The sequence below is a fragment of the Scyliorhinus canicula genome, chromosome 7, assembly GCF_902713615.1.
Source record: "Scyliorhinus canicula chromosome 7, sScyCan1.1, whole genome shotgun sequence".
Taxonomy (NCBI): Eukaryota; Metazoa; Chordata; class Chondrichthyes; order Carcharhiniformes; family Scyliorhinidae; genus Scyliorhinus; species Scyliorhinus canicula.
The window spans coordinates 116,985,729-117,007,456 of NC_052152.1; the positions used below are offsets into that span (position 1 = coordinate 116,985,729).

The 21,728-nt window shown below is 46.5% G+C and overlaps 1 protein-coding gene across 1 annotated transcript in view; it reads right to left on the minus strand.

The window, feature by feature from the left end:
• Nucleotides 1–21,728, minus strand: part of LOC119969306 (growth hormone-regulated TBC protein 1-A-like) — a 99,985-nt gene that overhangs the window by 43,589 nt on the left and 34,668 nt on the right. Inside the window, exon 4 of the mRNA XM_038802758.1 lies at nucleotides 5,756–5,880. Within this exon, the coding sequence (XP_038658686.1) occupies nucleotides 5,756–5,880 (125 nt within the window). The remainder of the gene's footprint in view (nucleotides 1–5,755; nucleotides 5,881–21,728) is intronic.

Consider the following 21,728-nt stretch of genomic DNA (forward strand, 5'->3'; position numbering starts at 1 on the left):
GTATTCTAGAAATGAATGCAAACATTGCATTTACCTTCTGAACTATCGACTAAACCTCCACATTATCCTTAAGAGAATCACGAACAAGGACTCCCAAGTCCCCTTTGTGGTCTGATTTCCTAAGCATCTCCTCATTTAGAAAATAGTCTATGCCTCCATTCCTCCTTCCAAAGTGCATTACCTCACACTTTTCCACATTGTATTCCATCTGCAACTTCTTTGCCCACTCTCCTAGCCTGGCCAGGTCTTTCTGCAGCCCCCCTGCTTCCTCAATACTACCTGTCCCTCTACAAATCTTTGGATCATCTGCAAACTTAGCAACAGTGCCTTCAGTTCCTTCTTCCAGATCGTTAATGTATATTGTGAAATGTTGCGGGCCCAGCGCAGACCCCTGAGGCACACCACTAGTCACTGGCTGCCATCCTGAAAAATATCCCTTTATCTCCACTCTCTGCCTTCTGCCAGTCAGCCAATCCTCTATCCATGCCAGAATCTTATCCTGAAACATCATGGGCTCTTAACTTATTTAGCAGTCTTCCAGGCGGGACCTTGTCAAAGGCCTTCTGGAAATCAAAATAAATCGTGTCCACTGGTTCTCCTTTGTCTCTTTCTCTTTTAGAAGTCTGGGGTGTAGTCCATCTGGTCCAGGTGATTTATCCACCCTCAGACTTTCAGTTTCCCCAGAACCTTCTCCTTAGTGATGGCCACAGCACTCACCTCTGCCCCCTGATTCTCCTGGAGCTCTGGCATCCCACTGGTGTCTTCCACCGTGAAGACTGATGCAAAGTAACTATTTAGTTCCTCTACCATTTCTTTGTTTCCTATTATTACTTCTCCAGCCATATTTCCCAGTGATCCAATGTCTATTTTTGCCTCTCTTAACTTTTATATATTGAAAAAAAACTCTTCCTCTTACCTTTTATATATTGAAAAAAACTCTTCCTATCTTCTTTTATATTATTAGCTAGCTTGCACTCATATTTCACCTTCTTCCCCCCTTATTGCTTTTTTAGGTGTCCTCTGCTCGCTTTTAAAGGCTTCCTAATTCTCTGGCTTTCTAGTAATCATCGCCACTTTGTATGCTTTTTCTTTTGCTTTTATGATGTACTTGACTTTCCTCGTCAGCCATGGATGCATTATACCGATTCATCAAATGGGTGAGGCTGCTCTACGTGGCTCCGATGGCGAGTGTAGTTACAAATGGAAGGAGATCGGAGTACTTTAGGCTCTACCGTGGGACCAGGCAGGGGTGCCCCCTGTCCCCCTTGCTCTTTGCACTGGCGATTGAACCTTTGGCTGTGGTGTTGAGGGAGTCAGGGAGATGGAGGGGTCTGGTGCGGGGTGGGGAGGAACATCGTGTATCACTGTATGCGGACGACCTGCTGTTGTATGTGGCGGATCCAGAAGGGGGAATGCCGGGGGTGATGGAGCTGTTAGCGGAATTTGGGGGCTTCTCGGGCTATAAGTTAAATTTAGGCAAGAGTGAGGTATTTGTAGTACACCCGGGTGATCAGGAGGGGGGAATTGGGAGACTCCCATTTAAGAGGGCAGTGAAGAGTTTCAGATACCTGGGGGTGCAGGTGGCCAGGAGTTGGGGGACTGTCCATAAGCTTAATTTTACCAGGCTGGTGGAGCAGATGGAAGAGGAATTTAAAAGGTGGGACATGGTGCCGCTATCGTTGGCGGGTAGAGTGCAGTCCGTCAAAATGACAGTTCTCCCGAGGTTCTTGTTCCTTTTTCAGTGTTTGCCCATCTTTATCTCTAGGGCCTTTTTTAGAAGGGTTACTAGCAGCATCATGAGCTTTGTTTGGGCGCATGGGACCCCGAGGGTGAAGAGGGTCTTCTTGGAGCGGGGTAGAGATGGGATGGGGCTGGCGTTACCCAATCTCTCGGGGTATTATTGGGCGGCCAATGTGTCGATGGTGCGCAAGTGGGTAATGGAGGGGGAGGGGGCAGCATGGAAACGGATGGAGAGGGCGTCCTGTGGAGATACAAGCCTGGGGGCCCTGGTAACGGCGCCGTGGCCGCTCCCTCCTACGAGGTATACCACGAGTGGGGGCTACCCTCAAGATTTGGGGGCAGTGGAGGCGACATAGGGGAGAAGAAGGGGACTCGATGGAGGCTCCGTTAAGGGGGAACCATAGGTTCGTCCCCGGGAACATTGATGGGGGATTTCAGGGTTGGTACAGAGCGGGCATCAGACAGCTGAGGGACCTATTTATTGATGGGAGGTTTGCGAGCCTGGGGGAGTTGGAGGAGAAATTTGGGCTCCCCCCGGGGAACATGTTCAGGTATCTGCAGGTAAAGGCATTTGCTAGGCGGCAGGTGGAGGGATTCCCTTCGCTTCCCGTGAGGGGGGTGAGCGACAGGGTGCTTTCGGGGGTCTGGGTCGGAGAGGGGAAGATATCTGATATCTACAAGGTTATGCAGAAGGTGGAGGAGGCGTCAGTAGAGGAGCTGAAAGCTAAGTGGGAGGGGGAACTGGGTGAACAGATCGAAGACGGGACATGGGTTGATGCCCTGGAGAGGGTTAATTCTTCCTCCTCGTGTGCGCGGCTTAGCCTCATCCAATTCAAGGTGCTGCACGATGACTATGTTTGTTTATTTAATTTAAATTTATTTTGAAGTTCTTTTGTTGTTCATTGGGGTTGGGGGGGTGGGGGGATGTGATACATGCGTCGATACGGTCTGGGGGTGGTACGGTTATTATGGGTTATTTTGTTGCATTTCATTGTTTGTCGTTATGTTTTATATTTTCTGTAAAAAAATTCCAATAAAAATTATATTTAAAAAAAAAAATGGATGCATTATACCTCCTCCTTGGGATGAATTTCTGTTGTGCCTCCCGAATAACCCCCAAAAACTCCTGCCATTGCTGTTCAACTGTCTGCCCTGCTAGGCTCCTTTTCCAATCAACTCTGGCCAGTTCCTCCCTCATGTCTTTGTAGTTACCCTTATTTAATTGAAATACCGTTACATCTGATTTCAGCTACTCCCTCACAAACTGCAGGGTAAATTTTATCATATTGTGGTCACTGCTCCCGAAGGGTACCATTCGTTCCCTAATCAAGTCTGCCTCATTACACCAAATCCAGAATTGCCTGTTCCCTAGTAGGCTCTGTCACAAGCTGCTCTTAAAAAACATCTCTTACAAATTCCACAAATTCCTTTTCTTGGGATCCACTACCAACCTGATTTTCCCAGCCCACCTGCATATTGAAGTCCCCCATAATTATTGTAATATTGCCCTTTTTACATTCCTTTTCTATCTCCTGATTTATTTTCTGCCCCACAGCCTGACTACTGCTCGGGGGCCTGTACATAACGCCAATCAGGGTCTTTTTACCTTTGTGATTGCTCAACTCTACCCACAGAGATTCTATGCCCTCTGATTCTATATTTCTCCTTGCTAACGATTTAACTTCATTCCTTACTAACAATGCAGCCCCGCCCCCTTTGCCCATCTGCCTGTCCTTTCGATAGGACACATATCCTTGCATATTTCGATCCCAGCACTGATCCCCTTGCAGTCACGGCTCTGTGATGCCCACAACATTGTACTGGCCAATTTCAACGTGTGCAGAAAGCTCATTTACCTTGACCTGTATGCTGCGCGCATTTAGGTACAACATTGTCAGTCCTGCATTGACCAGCTCCTTTCTCACAGTTGTCACCTTTTTTGCTCTGTCTGAGGGTGATGTTGTTCTCTTATTTTTGTTCTCTATTTCCCCTTCAGTTATTAAACCTTCTAAGCTAACGCTCCGGTTCCCAACCTCCTGCCATACTAGTTTAAATCCGGTTACATTCTTGTTCAAATAGGGGTGCCAGGAGAAAGCCAGTAACCACAGACGAGTCAGTTTGACTTCAGTGGTAGGGAAACCTCTGGAAACTATAGTGTGGAACAATTCAGGATAGGTGCAGGATAATTTAGGAAAGCCAGCATGGACTCATTCAGGGAAAATCATGTTTAACTAAATTGCTGGGTAATAATAATAATAATAATAACTTATTGTCACAAGTAGGTTTCAATTAAGTTACTGTGAAAAGCCCCTAGTTGCGGTGGTAATGGAGGTGGTTGATAAGGGCAATGCTTTTGGTGTGGATTATATGGATTTTCAAAAGGCATTTTCACAGTGCCACACAACAGACTGAGCAAAGTTATAGCTCATGGAATAAAAGGAACATAGATAAGAAATTGGCTGAATGGCAGGAAACGGAGAGTAGATATATAGATACATAGAATATTGGAGGAGGAGGTGGCCTTTTGGCCCTTCGAGCCTGCTCCGCAATTCATCACGATCATGGCTGATCATCCAACTCAATAGCCTAATCCTGCTTTCTCCCCATAGCCTTTGATCCCATTCTCCCCAAGTGCAATATCTAGCGGGCAGCACTGTAGCACAAGTGGATAGCACTGTGGCTTCACAGCGCCAAAGTCCCAGGTTTGATTCCCCGCTGTGTCACTGTCTGTGCGGAGTCTGCACCTTCTCCCCACGTCTGCGTGGGTTTCCTCCGGGTGCTCCGGTTCCCTCCCACAGTCCAAAGACGTGCACGTTAGGTGGATTGGCCATGATAAATTTCCCTTAGTGACCAAAAAAAAGGTTAGGTTATTGAGTTACGAGGATAGGGAGGAAGTGAGGGCTTAAGTGGGTCGGTGCAGACTCGATGAGCCAAATGGCCACCTTCTGCACTGTATGTTCTAGCCGCCTGTTGAATATATTCAACGATTTAGCATCAACTACTTCCTGTGGTAATGAATTCCACAGGCTCACCACTCTTTGTCTTCTTATCTCTGTCCGAAATGGTGTGCCCTGAATCCTCAGACTGTGACCCCTGGTTTTGGACAAACCCATCATTGGTTACATCTTCCCTGCATCTACCCTGTCTAGTCCTGTTCTTGGGATTCTTCTGAACTCCAGCGAGAACAATCCCAACCTAGTCAATCTCTCCTCATATGACAGTCCCGCCATCCCTGGAATCAGTCTAAGTAAACGTTTGCTGCACTCCCTCGAGAACAAGAATATCTGTGAGATAAATAAATGAATTAATAAAACAGTGTTAGAACATAGAACTGTACAGCACAGTACAGGCCCTTCGGCCCACGATATTGTGGCGAACTAGTCTGAAACTAAGATCAAATAAACCTACTCCCAATCATTCTAGTGCACTCCATATGCCTATCTAATAACCGCTTGAAAGTTCCTAAAGTGTCCAACTCCACTACCATAATTGTTGAGACCCTTGTTTTTCCTGATACATATCATTGGCCTGGACTGTGGTGTGCAGAACATGATTTCAAAACTTGGGGCGGGGATAGAAAGGATGGATGCTGGAGTGGGGGGGGACGGCAGAAGGAATATGGGATGGGATCGGATAGAGGGACAGAAAAATATTGGGTATTTTATTTTGTGTATGAATTATTTAAGCTGTTCAATGTTACCAATCTTCAGAAATTTGCTATGGACACCAGAACACAAAGATCTGGAGGGGTAATGGGTGACACTCACCCACCCTCTGGCTCATCCTCCCACAGATATCCAATATTCCAGGTGCATCTTTAATGAATCGAGTTTATGCTTCCACTCTCTACTCCTGATATTGATCATTCTGTAACATACTACTTTAAATCAGACATGGGTTTATGGAGACAGTGGCAGATTTTGGAAGTAAGGTTGAAGGAAGGGTCTATATTTCAAAAGTATCTGGCTTGCGCATCGATCAGATGATACTACTTATCGAATCACCCAACACATACCTGGCAATAGCCGATAATTTTGTTATGGTTTCCATATGCAAGTAAAATGTTGAAAAGTGCATCCTGCAAGGAGGGGTTTGCAGTCCTGCGAAAGTGGACATTGTCAGGAAACGTTCTGTTGATGTCTGAAAATTAAAGCAAACAATTTAGCTTTTAAAATCTCAGCATAAAATGATTAAAATGTCCCGATGCATCATGAAATGGTTTGTGTTCAGTGATTCCAGCTTGAACACCAACTTATTTTTTCTCTTACATAAATCTATTCCTCACCCTTTCACAGTCACATCAAGACTTTGAAAGGCAGGATCGGATTTCGTGTTTCAGTGTCTACAATACTTGTTCACAATAAAAGTTTTTTAAAAATCCAGTTCTCACCGAAATCAAAGCAAACAGTCACAGAAGTTATTAGGTGAGTCAGAATGTAGGTCAAATGACTAACTCATAAATTATGCGATCATTACATCATTCAAAAAAAATCTCTACTGGGAAACCATCCGGACCCAGGGCCTTCACTGCCTGCATTGCCCTCATACCCTCCAGCATCTCCATGAATCCAATGGGTGCTCCCAGCCCCTATTCAAATAAAAACAAGCTACAACGAAAAGCATTCAATAGAACATAGAACATAGAACGATACAGCGCAGTACAGGCCCTTCGGCCCTCGATGATGCACCGACATGGAAAAAAACTAAAGGCCATCTAACCTACACTATGCCCTTATCATCCATATGCTTATCCAATAAACTTTTAAATGCCCTCAATGTTGGCGAGTTCACTACTGCTGCAGGTAGGGCATTCCAGGGCCTCACCACTCTTTGCGTAAAAAACCCACCTCTGACCTCTGTCCTATATCTATTACCCCTCAATTTAAGGCTATGTCCCCTCGTGCTAGCCACCTCCATCCGCGGGAGAAGGCTCTCACTGTCCACCCTATCTAACCCTCTGATCATTTTGTATGCCTCTATTAAGTCACCTCTTAACCTTCTTCTCTCTAACGAAAACAACCTCAAGTCCATCAGCCTTTCCTCATAAGATTTTCCCGCCATACCAGGCAACATCCTGGTAAATCTCCTCTGCACCCGTTCCAAAGCTTCCACGTCCTTCCTATAATGAGGCGACCAGAACTGTACGCAATACTCCAAATGTGGCCGTACTAGAGTTTTGTACAACTGCAACATGACCTCATGGCTCCGGAACTCAATCCCTCTACCAATAAAGGCCAACACACCATAGGCCTTCTTCACAACCCTATCAACCTGGGTGGCAACTTTCAGGGATCTATGTACATGGACACCGAGATCCCTCTGCTCATCCACACTACCAAGAATTTTACCATTAGCCAAATATTCCGCATTCCTGTTATTCTTTCCAAAGTGAATCACCTCACACTTCTCCACATTAAACTCCATTTGCCACCTCTCAGCCCAGCTCTGCAGCTTATCTATGTCCCTCTGTAACCTGCAACATCCTTCCGCACTGTCTACAACTCCACCGACTTTAGTGTCGTCTGCAAATTTACTCACCCATCCTTCTGCGCCCTCCTCTAGGTCATTTATAAAAATGACAAACAGCAACGGCCCCAGAACAGATCCTTGTGGTACGCCACTCGTAACTGAACTCCATTCTGAACATTTCCCATCAACTACCACTCTCTGTCTTCTTTCAACTAGCCAATTTCTGATCCACATCTCTAAATCACCCTCAATCCCCAGCCTCCGTATTTTCTGCAATAGCCGACCGTGGGGAACCTTATCAAACGCTTTACTGAAATCCATATACACCACATCAACTGCTCTACCCTCGTCTACCTGTTCAGTCACCTTCTCAAAGAACTCGATAAGGTTTGTGAGGCATGACCTACCCTTCACAAAACCATGCTGACTATCCCTAATCATATTATTCCTATCTAGATGATTATAAATTGTATCTTTTATAATCCTCTCCAAGACTTTACCCACCACAGACGTTAGGCTCACCGGCCTATAGTTACCGGGGTTATCTCTAATTCCCTTCTTGAACAAAGGGACCACATTTGCTATCCTCCAGTCCTCTGGCACTATTCCTGTAGCCAATGATGACCTAAAAATCAAAGCCAAAGGCTCAGCAATCTCTTCCCTGGCTTCCCAGAGAATCCTAGGATAAATCCCATCAGGCCCCGGGGACTTATCTATTTTCACCTTGTCCAGAATTGCCAACACTTCTTCCCTACGCACCTCAATGCCATCTATTCTAATAGCCTGGGTCTCAGCATTCTCCTCCACAATATTATCTTTTTCTTGAGTGAATACTGACGAAAAGTATTCATTTAGTATCTCGCTTATCTCCTCAGCCTCCACACACAACTTCCCACCACTGTCCTTGACTGGCCCTACTCTTACCCTAGTCATTCTTTTATTTCTGACATACCTATAGAAAGCTTTTGGGTTTTCCTTGATCCTACCTGCCAAAGACTTCTCATGTCCCCTCCTTGCTCGTCTCAGCTCTCTCTTTAGATCCTTCCTCGCTTCCTTGTAACTATCAAGCGCCCCAACTGAAACTTCACGCCTCATCTTCACATAGGCCTCCTTCTTCCTCTTAACAAGAGATTCCACTTCTTTGGTAAACCACGGTTCCCTCGCTCGACCCTTTCCTCCCTGCCTGACTGGTACGTACTTATCAAGAACATGCAATAGCTGTTCCTTGAACAAGCTCCACATATCCAGTGTGCCCAACCCTTGCAGCCTACTTCTCCAACCTACACATCCTAAGTCATGTCTAATGGCATCATAATTGCCCTTCCCCCAGCTATAACTCTTGCCCTGCGGGGTATACTTCTCCCTTTCCATCACTAACGTAAAGGTCACTGAATTGTGGTCACTGTTTCCAAAGTGCTCACCTACCTCCAGATCTAACACCTGGCCTGGTTCATTACCCAAAACCAAATCCAATGTGGCCTCGCCTCTTGTTGGCCTGTCAACATATTGTGTCAGGAAACCCTCCTGCACACATTGTACAAAGAACGACCCATCTAATGTACTCGAACTATATCTTTTCCAGTCAATATTTGGAAAGTTAAAGTCTCCCATCACAACTACCCTGTTACTTTCGCTCTTTTCCAGAATCATCTTCGCCATCCTTTCCTCTACATCCCTAGAACTGTTAGGTGGCCTATAGAAAACTCCCAACAGGGTGACCTCTCCTTTTCTGTTTCTAACCTCTATAAAAATGAAATGCGCAGGAATTAATGACTGAGAAACATTAGGCCTGCCAGTCGACCAAGTGCTGACTTGATGTATTTAAAGGGAAATTAGATAAGTAGATGAGAGAAAAATAAACAATCAAAAAGTATGCTGATAGGGTGAAATTAATTAAGGGGGGGGGGGGGAGGAGGCTGAGCTACTCTATAAACTCACTGAGCTGAATGACATTGTTCATAGAATTTACAGTGGATAGAATTTTCAGCCCATCGAGCCTGCACCGGCTCTTGGAAAGAGCACCCTACTTAAGCCCACACCTCCACCCAATCCCCAGAACTCCACCCAACACTAAGGGCAACACTAATAGCCAATCCACCAAACTGCACATCTTTGAACTGTGGAAAGAAACCGGAGCACCCGGAGGAAACCCACACAGGGGGGAAACATGCAGACTCCGCACAGACAGTGAATTGAACCTGGGACCCTGGAGCTGAAAGGCAGCAGTGCTACCCACTGTGCCACTCAGTGTTGTGAATTTTACATGCATAGCATGGGTGGGTGAAACATAGAAAATTGGAGCAGTAGACGGCCATTCGGCCCTTGGAGCCTGCTCTGCCATTCATTATGATCATGGCTGATCATCCAATTCAATAGCCTGATCCCGCTTTCCCCTCATTGCCTTTGACCCCCTTCGCTCAAAGTGCTATATCTAACTTCCTCTTGGAAACATACAATGTTTTTGAATCAATGACTTTCTGTGGGTGTCACTGCGGAGGTCACCATTTATTATCACCATCTCACTGGTGGGTGTTCTAATAGAACTACTGCGGTTTAAGTAATAAAGGCACCCCTGATGCACTGGAGACGCCCCCCACCCCCCAGGGCACCCACACTCAAGAAGCAGTAGGCAGTCTGGTTGCTCTGTTTGAGTCGAAGCTGAGCTTTAAACTCCACTATATTGCTGATACTCTTTATAAAGAAGCCTTGGTTACTCTAAACCAGAGGTCGAGTGTCAAGTTACAGGAAGATATAGACGGGGTGGTCAAATGGGCAGACAAGTGGCAGACTGAATTCAACCCTGAAAAGTTTGAGATGATACATTTTGGAAGGAGTGATTTGACAAGGAAGTATTCAATGAATGCATGACACTGGGAATTTTCAAGGAACAAAGGCACTTTGGCATGTTTTTCCATAGATCTCTGAAGGCAGGTTAATAGAGTGGTGAAAAGGGCATATAGGACACTTTCCTTCATCAATCAAGACATAGATTACAAGAGCAGGGAGATCATGGCCGGGATTCTCCTCTACCCGTCGGGGCAGGGGTGCCGGCGTGTTGGAGTGGCGTGAACCACTCCGGCGTAGGGCCGCCCCAAAGGTGCGGATTTCTCCGCATCTTTAGGGGCCAAGCCCTAACCTTGAGGAGCTAGGCCGGCGCAGGAGTGGTTGGCACCCCGCCAGCTGGAACGGCCTTTGGCGCCACGCCAGCCGGGGCCGAGGGCACTTTGCCGGCTGGCGCAAGACCGCGCATGCGCCGTAGCGTCAGCGACTGCTGACGTCATCCCCTGCTGACGTCATCCCCGCGCTTGCGCAGGGGAGGGGGTCACTTCCGTGTCCGCCATCGTGAAGACTATGGTGAAGGCAGAAGGAAAAGAGTGCCCCCACGTCACAGGTCCGCCCGCCAATTGGTGGGACCCGATCGCGGGCCAGGCCACCGTGGGGGCACCCCCCAGGACCCCGGGGCCCTCTCACGCCGCCTGCTCCCGCTGGTAATGCATTGCCTGGGAGGATGACAAGTCGTAACATTCAAGGCTGTGGGCCAAGTGCTCGCAAATGGGAATAGGTAGGTAGATCAGGGGCGCGATTCTCCAACCCCAACGCCGGGTGGGAGAATCGCGGGAGTGCCGGGCGATTCCCACCACGCCACCCTGGCACCCGCACGCGATTCTCCCACCCCCCCAAAATGCGTGCCGCATTTCACGACAGGCCGCTCGGAGAATCGTCGCTCGCCGTTTCTAACAGGCGAGCGGCAATTCTCAGGCCCAAATGGGACGAGCGGCCTGCCCAATCCGACCGGTTCATGCCAGCACCAACCACACCTGGTCGCTGCCGGTGTGAACAGCACGCAAACGTTGCATGTGCGGCCTGTTTGGGGGGGGAAGAGAGGGAGGATCGAGCACCAGGGCGGGGTGCTCAGTAGGGGTCTGGCCCACGATCGCTGCCCACCGATCGGCAGGCCGGCGTCTCTAAAGGACGCACTTTGTTTCCTCCGCCACCCCGCAAGATCAATCCTCCATGTCTTGCGGGACGCCCGTGGGGAGGACAGCAACCGCGCATGCGCGGCTTGGCGCCGGCCAACCTGCGCATGCGCGGGTGACGTCATTTAAGCGCCGCCGGCCGCATCACTTACACGGTGCCGCTTTGTCACGGCACGCAAAATTGACGCAGTGCTGCTCCTAGCCCCCTGGGGGTGGGAGAATAGGGGGCGAGGAGCAGCCTCCGACACCGGAGTGAAACACTCCGGTTTTCACTCCCGCGTCGGCACTTTGGGTGGTATTCTCCGCTCCCGATAAAAATCAGGATGGCCGTCGTGAAATCGGCAGAGCTTTACGACGGCCTCGGAGCCCGCTCCCCGCACCTAATTCACCCCCAACCCAGGGGGCTAGGAGCGGGCCCCCCTCGTTCCCGGCCGCGACCTCGTCACGCTGGAAATGACGCGGAAACGGCGCTTTTCTCATGTCATCCGCGCATGCGCGGGTTGCCGGTTCCAACCCGCGCATGCGCGGATGACATCAGTGCACAGACGGCACTAACCCGCGCATGCGCGGTGCCGTCTTTCTCCACCGCCGCCCGGCAAGACGTGGCAGCTTGATCTTGCCGGGCGGCGGAGGGGAAAGAGTGCGTCCGTTTTGGACGCTGGCCCGACGATCGGTGGGCACCAATCGCGGGCCTGTCCCCTCCCGAGCACAGACGCGGTGCTCCCGTCCAAATCGGGCCCCTAGATGCCCCAAACGGGCATCTGGCGCCCGTTTCACGAATGCAGCGACCAGGTGTGGTTGCTGCCGTGGTGAAACGGGCGAGAAGGGCCAGCCGCTCGGCCCATCGGGCTCGGAGAATCGCCGTTCGCCGTGAAAAACAGCGAGCGCCGATTTTTCCGAGGGGGGGGGGGGGGGGGGGAGAGAATCGCTGGGGGCGCAAAAAATGTCGTGAGGCCCTCCCATGATACTCCCACACCACATGGGGAGCAGAGAATTCCGCCCTTTGTCTCCCGTTGGGAGAATTCCGTCTCAGGTGTTTTTCATGCGCCAGTGAAGACTCGATGTGCCGAAGGGCCCCTCTGCAATGGATTCTGTGACTGTCACTTTCCTTGCTAGTCTGTCACGCTCCTCCATCCATAATCTTTAATCTCTCCCAATTTCTCATCCACATATCCTCTGCTGTGCATGTCCTCCTCATTCAGCACCCAATCTTCAATGAGTTGACGACTGCTCATCCCCATTTCATTTAAAATCCACATCTCACTCCACAAATCTGGGCCCATTCGATCACTGTAACTTCCCCAAGTTTGATATGCCTGTCCAAATGAGCCATTCTATGCACTCTTTGCCCCCTCCTCAGTGCACCGTAACTGACCCAGTGGTGGAAATGACTGTGACTGATTTTGCCTAACTGCTAGAATTCTTGCCCTAAGCCTCTCTGCCTTACTCTCTATTTCAAATGCCTTCTCAAATTCCAACAAGCAGGAAAGTGAGATCAACTATGGCCTCAATGAATGGCAGAGAAAGTTTGAGGGGCCGTTAGTTCGCTGCTGTTTCTTATTCCTTGTGTTGACTTCAACCAAGGATTCCGTCACCCTGCCGTCTGACTGCTCATTTTCCTCGTGAACCACCTTGGTACACTCTTTTCAGCTAAGAGCATTAAATAGCTCTGATACAGGAAAGCAAAGCTTGTGAACAGGGGAAGGTGCCACTGTGAGCTAACTGCATTAACACCTGCTGCTTGCTTAACAGTAACCAATGGGAAAACCACTAACTGTCCGATGAAAGATAGTTGACTTGAAACATTTCCTGCCTGATGAGTATTTCCAGAATTTCCTGTTTTAAGAGGAAAGGCCAATGGGACTATAAATCAGCAGCAAATATTGAGGATAATTGTCCAATATTAGAGGGCACAGATTGTTATAATTGGCTGCTCATTGGCAGTGCCGAGAAACACATGGCTATTCAACACGAATCGCTTTGAATAAGGGAGAGGCCGCATAGAGCACTGTTTCTTTACAATGGGGAGCTCCGTTCGCAGGAACTCCCTGTTGGGGCAAGAGATTTGGACGCCTTTTTTAAATTGGCATCTTGGCAGCGCCAGGCTGGAACTCTGTCCCTGGCAGTTTACAGTGCCATCTGGGCACTTTGGCACACAGGTGGCATTGCCAGGGTGCCAGGCTAGCAGTGCCAAGGCGCCAGTGCCAGGACACCACATTGCCCAAAGGGTAAGCAGCTGATCCCCTTAGAGCCCCCCACGAGTGCCGTTCTGTCTGGTCCCCGTTTGTGGGGACCAGTACCAAACGGCGCTCGCCCAAGGACCCGAGATGAAGGGATTGAATCTCAATGTCTCAGGTACCTCGGGAATCTGCACATTAGAGTGAAGCTTACTGCCTCGCTCAAAAATCTGTTTAGCACACTGGACTAAATCGCTGGCTTTGAAAGCTGACCAAGGCAGGCCAGCAGCACGGTTCGATTCCCGTAACAGCCTCAATTCCCGTAACAGGCGCCGGAATGTGGCGACTAGCGGCTTTTCACAGTAACTTCATTGAAGTCTACTCGTGACAATAAGCGATGTTCATTTCATTTCATTTTGGGGCTGGTTTAGCTCACAAGGCTAAATCGCTGGCTTTTAAAGCAGACCAAGCAGGCCAGCAGCACGGTTCGATTCCCGTACCAGCCTACCCGGACAGGCGCCGGAATGTGGCGACTAGAGGCTTTTCACAGTAACTTCATTGAAGCCTACTCGTGACAATAAGCGATTTTCATTCATTTTCATTTTCAATATGAAGATTTGTCAAAAACTGATCCCGCCCATTGTGGTTAGGATTCCATTTGCAACATCTCAAGATTGCGTTGAATCCTGCGAGGCATTGCGAGCCGGGTAGATCCCGGGAGCGTGGTCGCCCGGCTTTCACCGGCCACGCTGTGCCGGAAAAGCAAATCCAAGCAGAGTATTTTGAAGAAGACAGGTACAGACTCCCCTCTCCCCCTTCAGGTGGAAACCAGTTCTTATATATACACTCAAGAATAGTGCCCTAATCTTTGCCCATTTCTTAACAACTGATCTCACAACCAGAGCATTCATTGTGACAGGATTGCTACATTAACACAGGTAGTGAGGTCAATCTGTAATATCAGAGGGTTGATGATCACTTGAAAATAATTAACCCATTTACTACCATTTTTCAACCTGTGGATAGAATTTTAAACCAATAAGACAGGGGGAGGAATCTCATAGAAATAACAGCATATTAAAGATCAGCGAGATTAAATTAAAGGTCAAATCATGAAACAAAATAAGGGTAAAATAAAAGAAAAAGTCATGAAACAGATAAAGTTGCAGATCATAAGATGAATAAAACACGATGAAAGCTTAATTAAAAAAATGTAAGTTGTCCGTTCAGCAATATGTATTCAAAACAGCATCCAAAAAAAATAAATGGGGCACCCGTTGCGAAGAATCAGATACTGTCAAGATAACTGAACATGGTTGCTTAAAAAACAGGATTAGCAGTTAAATATTGCAGGATATTACATATTTAGAAAGTATAGAGAAGGAAGAAGGGGAAGATTGGCTTCACGAATTAGAGATAATGTAACAGCAGCAGATAAAAGGACAGAACCAACACAAAGACATGAACAAAATCCATATGGATTGAGTTAAAGGATAAGAAGGAATTGATCATATTTGTACACTACCGAACGTTTAATAATGAAAGAAACTGGAGGGAGAAATATGTAAGTCTTTGAAGTGAGTAAAATACACTGAAGAATAATCATAGAATATTTCAACCAAATAAACTGCAAAAAGTACTAGGGCAGCATTTCCGATAAGTTAAAGCACTCTTTGTTTGGCAGCTATAGTGCCTCAATTTCTTTTACCAGCAGGTTCATCAAGCATGCATGTTACAATGTCTTTACAGTGAGGCATGGTCAGATTTTCACAGAACTTACACGCTTTGCTCTGAAGTGCAATGCAGTAACGTGCTTTGCAAGATGCCTCTGTTGTGCTTTCATTATCGGTTTACACCAGGGGTGGGCAAACTACGGCCCGCGGGCCGAATGCGGCCCGCCAAAGGTCTTTATGCGGCCCACCAAGATCAAGTCATAAAAAAATAATAAAAAAAATAAAAAAAAAATTTTTTTTTTAAAATTGTTTTTTTTTAAATAAGGTTAATGTGGGGGGGGGGGGCTGTTGGGTTACTGGTATAGGGTGGATACGTTGACTTGAGTAGGGTGATCATTGCTCGGCACAACATGTGTTTCATGTGAAGTTTCTACTTTAAAATATAAATTAATAAAAATTAATTGCTTTTTTTTTCTTTAAACTGAGTTACTTTGTTTTTCAAATAAATGTGTTTCATGTGAAGTTTCTACTTTAAAATATTAATTAATAAAAGTTAATTGCTTTTTTTTTCTTTAAAAACCTTTTATTTTGGCTATTTTAAATATTAATTATTTTACTTAATATACTATGCAGCCCTTTAAAATTGTGAATTTCTGAATGTGGCCCTTGCACGGAAAAGTTTGCCCACCCCTGGTTTACACAGTTTCGGACATCAAGATTTTACAGTTTGTAAATATTTAGCACTTAGTCCATAGTCTTACAAACTTTTGTCTTTAACTTTATTTTGGGAATAATTTGTTTTAAAACACATTCGCATTTTAGCAGGAGCCATAGAACTGTTGGATAATATTTTATAGTACACCATGCTTCAGGGGAATCTTTTCTCCACAGCTGGCGTGCATGAAGCCAAAAGTCAAATAGCTCTCATCCTACTTACGTTTATTTCCTGCTGCCGATTCAATCGATGTGGGCAGCGATCGCTTCATTGTGGAAAGATCATTTTCTGATTTTGACAGTGTTTGGCTGAAGTCTTCCACCTTCACTACTAGTTATTATATCAAGAGAACTTGCTTTTTAATTCTTTGAGATCTCTTCCTTTAACCACCAATCCATAGCCAAGTACAGGCAGTCCTCGACTTTACGATAATCAAGTTACAACAAACGACACTTACGATTTTTAAAACTGGACACCCTGGGCTGGATTCTCCGTTCCTGTGGCTAAGTACCAGCTCGAATGGAGAATCCGCAGGAGATCTAAGCGAAGAAAATCGGAGTGAACCCCTCACCAATTCCAGTGAGGGGCTAGCGCGGACGCCAATCAAAACTATTGCCTCCCGTGCCGAAAACAGCTGGAGAATGGCTGGGTCCCAGGCCGCGCAAGTGCACGGCTGACAACCTGCAGCAATCGTGCCCTGGAACATGGCGCCGGCTGTGCGCTGATCTGACCCGCAAACTGCGACTCCGCAGCCCACCTCCTGGCCACCTCCCACCAATCCACCCAGACCTCGCTGAAGCCCCCCCTCCCCCCAACAACAGCACAGATCCCGGTCAAGTGTAGCACCGCTGGACACAGTCCGCAGCCGACATGCCGGGTTCACGATTTCTGTGAGGATACGTGTCCCGCGCCGTCGGGAACTCGGCCCATCGGTGGCGGAGAATTGCGAATGGACCAGCCAATGAAGCACCAACTGCATTGTGACTGCTCGTCACGATGACACGGGTTTGGAGGGGGCAGAGGGCGAAGACTCGCAAACTGGCGTCAGCACCGATTCCGCCGTTGGAATCCATTTTCCACCCAATCGTCGATTACAATATTGGCCGTCAGGCAACGGAGAATCCCGCCCCGTTTTGAATTTATGATGTCGGTTTTGAGTTTACAATGATGCCAGCCATCTTTTATATTCTTAGAGAAGCATTTATAAATGTATATGTTTTGAAGGAGCCCAGGGATATTTGGAAACCTCCCACCGAAACACCAGACACCCTGCAACCTTCACTCACCAGGTCCTAAGCAAGGAGATCGCTACAGAGGACGGTTGCAATGGAGGGGAACCTGCAGATGGTGTCCACAAAATTCAAACTGTCTCTTCCAGATCTTGGTCAGCAGACGTCTTTTGCTCTCAGATTTCACCAGCACTTCTTCATTGATAATGTGACTTGACCAAGATAGCTTCATTAATCACCTCAAAACCCAGAGCTTTACAGCCTCAGTACTTCTCTGCATTGCTTTACAGATTGTCCAATACTCAGTTCTCTATGTCAAAATTTGTGTGATGGAGCAGTCTAGGATTCTGGGCTTTGATTTAAAGGCTGATTTTGAGTTGATCATAATCTATTCTATTTTATGAAATGCATCTTTGGCAACACCAATCTTTTGTTTTAATATAGAAAGTAGATAGGTTAATACAGCGAATGCAGTATACATGGGCTTTCAAAAGGCCTTTTACCAGGTAGGTTTATAACTATGGCCGGACATGTGGAGTCAGGGGACAATCAACAGAATAAATAGTAAGTTCGTTAGAAAACAGAGTAAGTGCATGAAAGCAGTTATTTAAACTGGCAGACGGTGGTGTTCCACACGGATTAATGCAACAACCATTGTTTTTTTAAAGATATGTACATAAATTAGTTGAAGAATCAGAAATATATCAACATCTGCAGATGACACCAAACTGGGAAATACAGTTAATATTGAAGCCTATGACAAAACACTAGACAATATTAACAAATTTGCAAAATGCACTTATAAAAGGCAAATAAGTTTCCATATATATCAATATAAAATGATGCATTTCTATAGGGAATAAGGAGGTCTGCTGCCCTCGTCCTTCCAGATGGTAGCTGTCGCAGGTTTGATGGTACTGTCGAAGTACCATCAAACTTTGGGCAGCACGGTAGCATGGTGGTTAGCATAAATGCTTCACAGCTCCAGGATCCCAGGTTCGATTCCCGGCTGGGTCACTGTCTGTGTGGAGTCTGCACATCCTCCCCGTGTGTGCGTGGGTTTCCTCCGGGTGCTCCGGTTTCCTCCCACAGTCCAAAGATGTGCGGGTTAGGTGGATTGGCCATGCTAAATTGCCCGTAGTGTCCTAAAAAGTAAGGTTAAGGTAGGTAGGGGGGGGGGGGGTTTGTTGGGTTACGGGTATAGGGTGGATACGTGGGTTTGAGTAGGGTGATCATTGCACAACATCGAGGGCCGAAGGGCCTGTTCTGTGCTGTACTGTTCTATGTTCTATGTTCTAAGCCTTGACGAGTTGCTGCAGTGCATCTTGTAGATGGTACACATGGCTGCCACTGTGAGTCATGGTGGAGTGATGAGATCTACCATGCGGAATTAGTGAGGTCTTGCGACACTAAAACTCGGTAGAAATTTGAGTTACACTTCTCTGATGCAAGCAAGAATCTTTATTGCCTCTATTTGATTACAATTAGGAGAAACTTAAATCTATTCTCAATAAAGTCAGGCTAACAAAAGGACTTAAAGAGAAGTAACTTGTACACAATTTAACTTTCAAAATAACACAGAAATTGTTTCTTGCTTACAGCAAAACAGCATGCATTTACTTCAAGAGTTAGAGTGGAAAAGTGAAAATATGAAAATAGAGATAGCGAATAATTAGGTCAAATTAGGATGATCCCGGAATAAAGATGGCCGCACGGACCATCATGTTTATAGGAAATCCTAACTGTCTTGAGCCATCTATCTACTCTTCTATGTCGTCCTAATTGGTTTGGGTTAGAATCAAATGTATTTGATTCGACGGTTAGCTATCTGGAAGATCCTCTCACTGTCGCTGGGTCAAAATCCTGGAATTCCCTCTCTAACAGCACTGTGGGTGCACCTACACCACATGGACTGCAGCAGTTGAAGAAGGCAGCTCGCCACTACCTTCTCAAGTGAAATTAGCGATGGGTGATAAATGCTGTCTGGCCAGAAACACCCATTCTCGTAAAAGAATAATGAAAAAAAAATCTGGACAGTAATACAGCAGAACCCCGTTATTCAGGTAGCAAACAGAAAGTTTAAATTGCTGCCAAATGGAGTAGTTGAGACAAATGGCATAAATTTGTTTAACGGGAGGCTAAATAAACATGAAGGAGAACAAAATTGAAGCAATTAGAGAGGGCATGATGAAGTAAAGTGTGAGAGGGTGTTGTTGAGCATAAACACCAAGCACCTCGTTTCTGTGTTACTAATTCTAATAACCAGATATATTGGTTTTATATACACACACACACACACACACACACACACTGTAACTGATCAGTGACGATTTCCTGATTTTAGTAGTAGTTGTGTAACATTCACAAAGCATAAGCCTGTTTCTTTTGATGCAATCTCTGTCATCTGTAGTTCTTAGCTTTCTGATACAATGAGTGTCCCTTCCATTAGCTCACTGCCTTTCCTCCTTATTTATAGCAGAGCTGGAGAAAGGGTGACACGGTGGTACAGTGGTTAGCACTGCTGTCTCACAGCACCAGGGACCCAGGTTAAATCCCAGCCTTAGGTGACTGTGTGGAGTTTGCACTTTCTCCCTGCGCCTGCGTGGGTTTCCTCCCACTGTCTAAAGATGTGCAGGTTAGGTGAACTGGTCATGCTAAAATTGCCCTTTCGTGTTCAAAGGTGATGCGCGGTTACAGGTTGGAGGGGTGGGAAGGATGCTCGTTGAAGGGTCAGTGCAGACTTGATGGACCAAATGGCCTCCTTCTGCATTGTAGGGATTCTATGAAACCTCTTCACACAGAAGTGAAAGACTGACGTTCACTCTTAGGATTGCTGGCATTGGATAAGTAGGTGAAAAGAAAGTATATTAAGGGATATCGGAAGAGCATGGATAAGTGTGATTTGAACCTTTTGGTCACATGGAAAGTGACAGTTGACAGGGGCATGTTGTAGTTTCTATGCATTTCTGTCCCTAAAGGCAGCTAGCAGGTCAGTTCAGTGTCCTACAACAATGTCCTTATTCCCCTCCAAGTCCAGCAGGCCGGTGCACCCTGCTCTTAGCAACGGAAGAAAAGAAGAGTTGGTAACTTAGAACTTGAAACAACACTTCAGAAGGCACCCAAATAGCAAGAGTTCACAGGTTGGCTAACTGCGAAACAACATTTTGTTGAAACATTTCTGAGCCAGAGCTGACCGGTGCGGTTCGGATGTAAGAGGAAAGCTCTGTGAAATTGGAGATCACAAGGCTTCGAATTTAAAATGTCTGGAGTTAGTAGATGAATGATTTTCCTGAGGCCTGGGTTGCCAACTCTAACATAGTGTGAAAGATAAATGGACAGAATCAAGTACCCCAAGCAGGGAAAACAGAAAAACAAATTCTGGTTGATTCTTAAACCAAGTGGCAAATTTCGGAGAAAGCACAAAGCTGCAAACAATTACATTTAGAGTCTATTTATTGAAGTGACTCATAGTTGAAGGATTCATCAGCTCTCAAGATAGAAACAATTCAAATTCCTTTTATCCTACAATTTATTAGCTGCAAATAAGCACCAACCATTCAAATTTCCAAATACTTCTCGACCCCACCTTACAATCTCTACTTCATTGCTAGATTGCTTCATTGAAAGATTGTTAGAGCAGAGAATGTTTTACCACAAATAGCTTGAGGCACTCACCTTGTGTACTCAATCCCAAGTAATGCTAAAATAGGCAAAGTACTGTCAGAAATCTGAAACAAAAACAGAAAATGTTGGATAAACTCAGCAGGTCTGGCAGCATCCATGGAGAGAAACAGTTAACAGGCGAGATCTTCGGACTGCCTCACCGGCGGGATCTTCCAAGGTTTCCCGGAAATGGGAAATCTTATTGACAGTGGCGGGACCAGAAGATCCCGCCACGGACCTGCCGAGAAACACGCCGTGGGTAGGCCAGAGAATGTCGCCCAACGCTGCGAGTCTAAATGACCTGTAAAAGGCTAAGTTAGGCTCCCAACATTAACTGTGTTTCTCACTCCATAGATACTGCCAGACCTGCTACTTTATCCAGGATTTTCAGTTTATACCCCAAGTAATGCTAATCACTAGAGGGGGGAAAAAATGGCAATTTTAGGAGAAACGTGGAAATGGTCCCTCCCTCCCTGCCCCACCCCCCTCCCTCCCTGCCTGTCCCTCCCTGCCCCACCCCTCCCTCCCCTCCCTGTCCCCCCCCTCCACCACTCCATGCGGCAATTCCCCACAGAGGATTCGGGCTACATAAGACACGTTGGTGATATAAAACAGTTTCCATTCCAAACAGCCTCTTACAGAACTATGTGATGCTTGCAAACCACAAACTTCACTGTCAAAATAATTAAAGGTCTTGCATCCTGATTACACCCGTTGCATCACACCATTAATTAACTTAAACACGTGATGGACTAAATGGGACTCAAATCAGGAGACATTAAAAACAAAACAACCATGAATAACCAGCACAGAACTAATTAAAATCACTCCACTTTCTTCCACAAATTTGATCAGGTCACTCAAAAGACATTGCTCCAACCTCTTCCAGTGGTGAGGTTGCTTTTTATATCACTGATCACATAGGTTAAAAAATTTAAACGAATCTTAATAATCAGTCATTAAATATATAAAATATATATTTTTAAAATCTATCTCTGGGGCAGCACAGTGGCTCAGTGGTTAGCACTGCTGCCTCAGCGGCGAGGTCCCAGGTTCGATCCTGGCTTTGGGCCACTGTCCGTGTG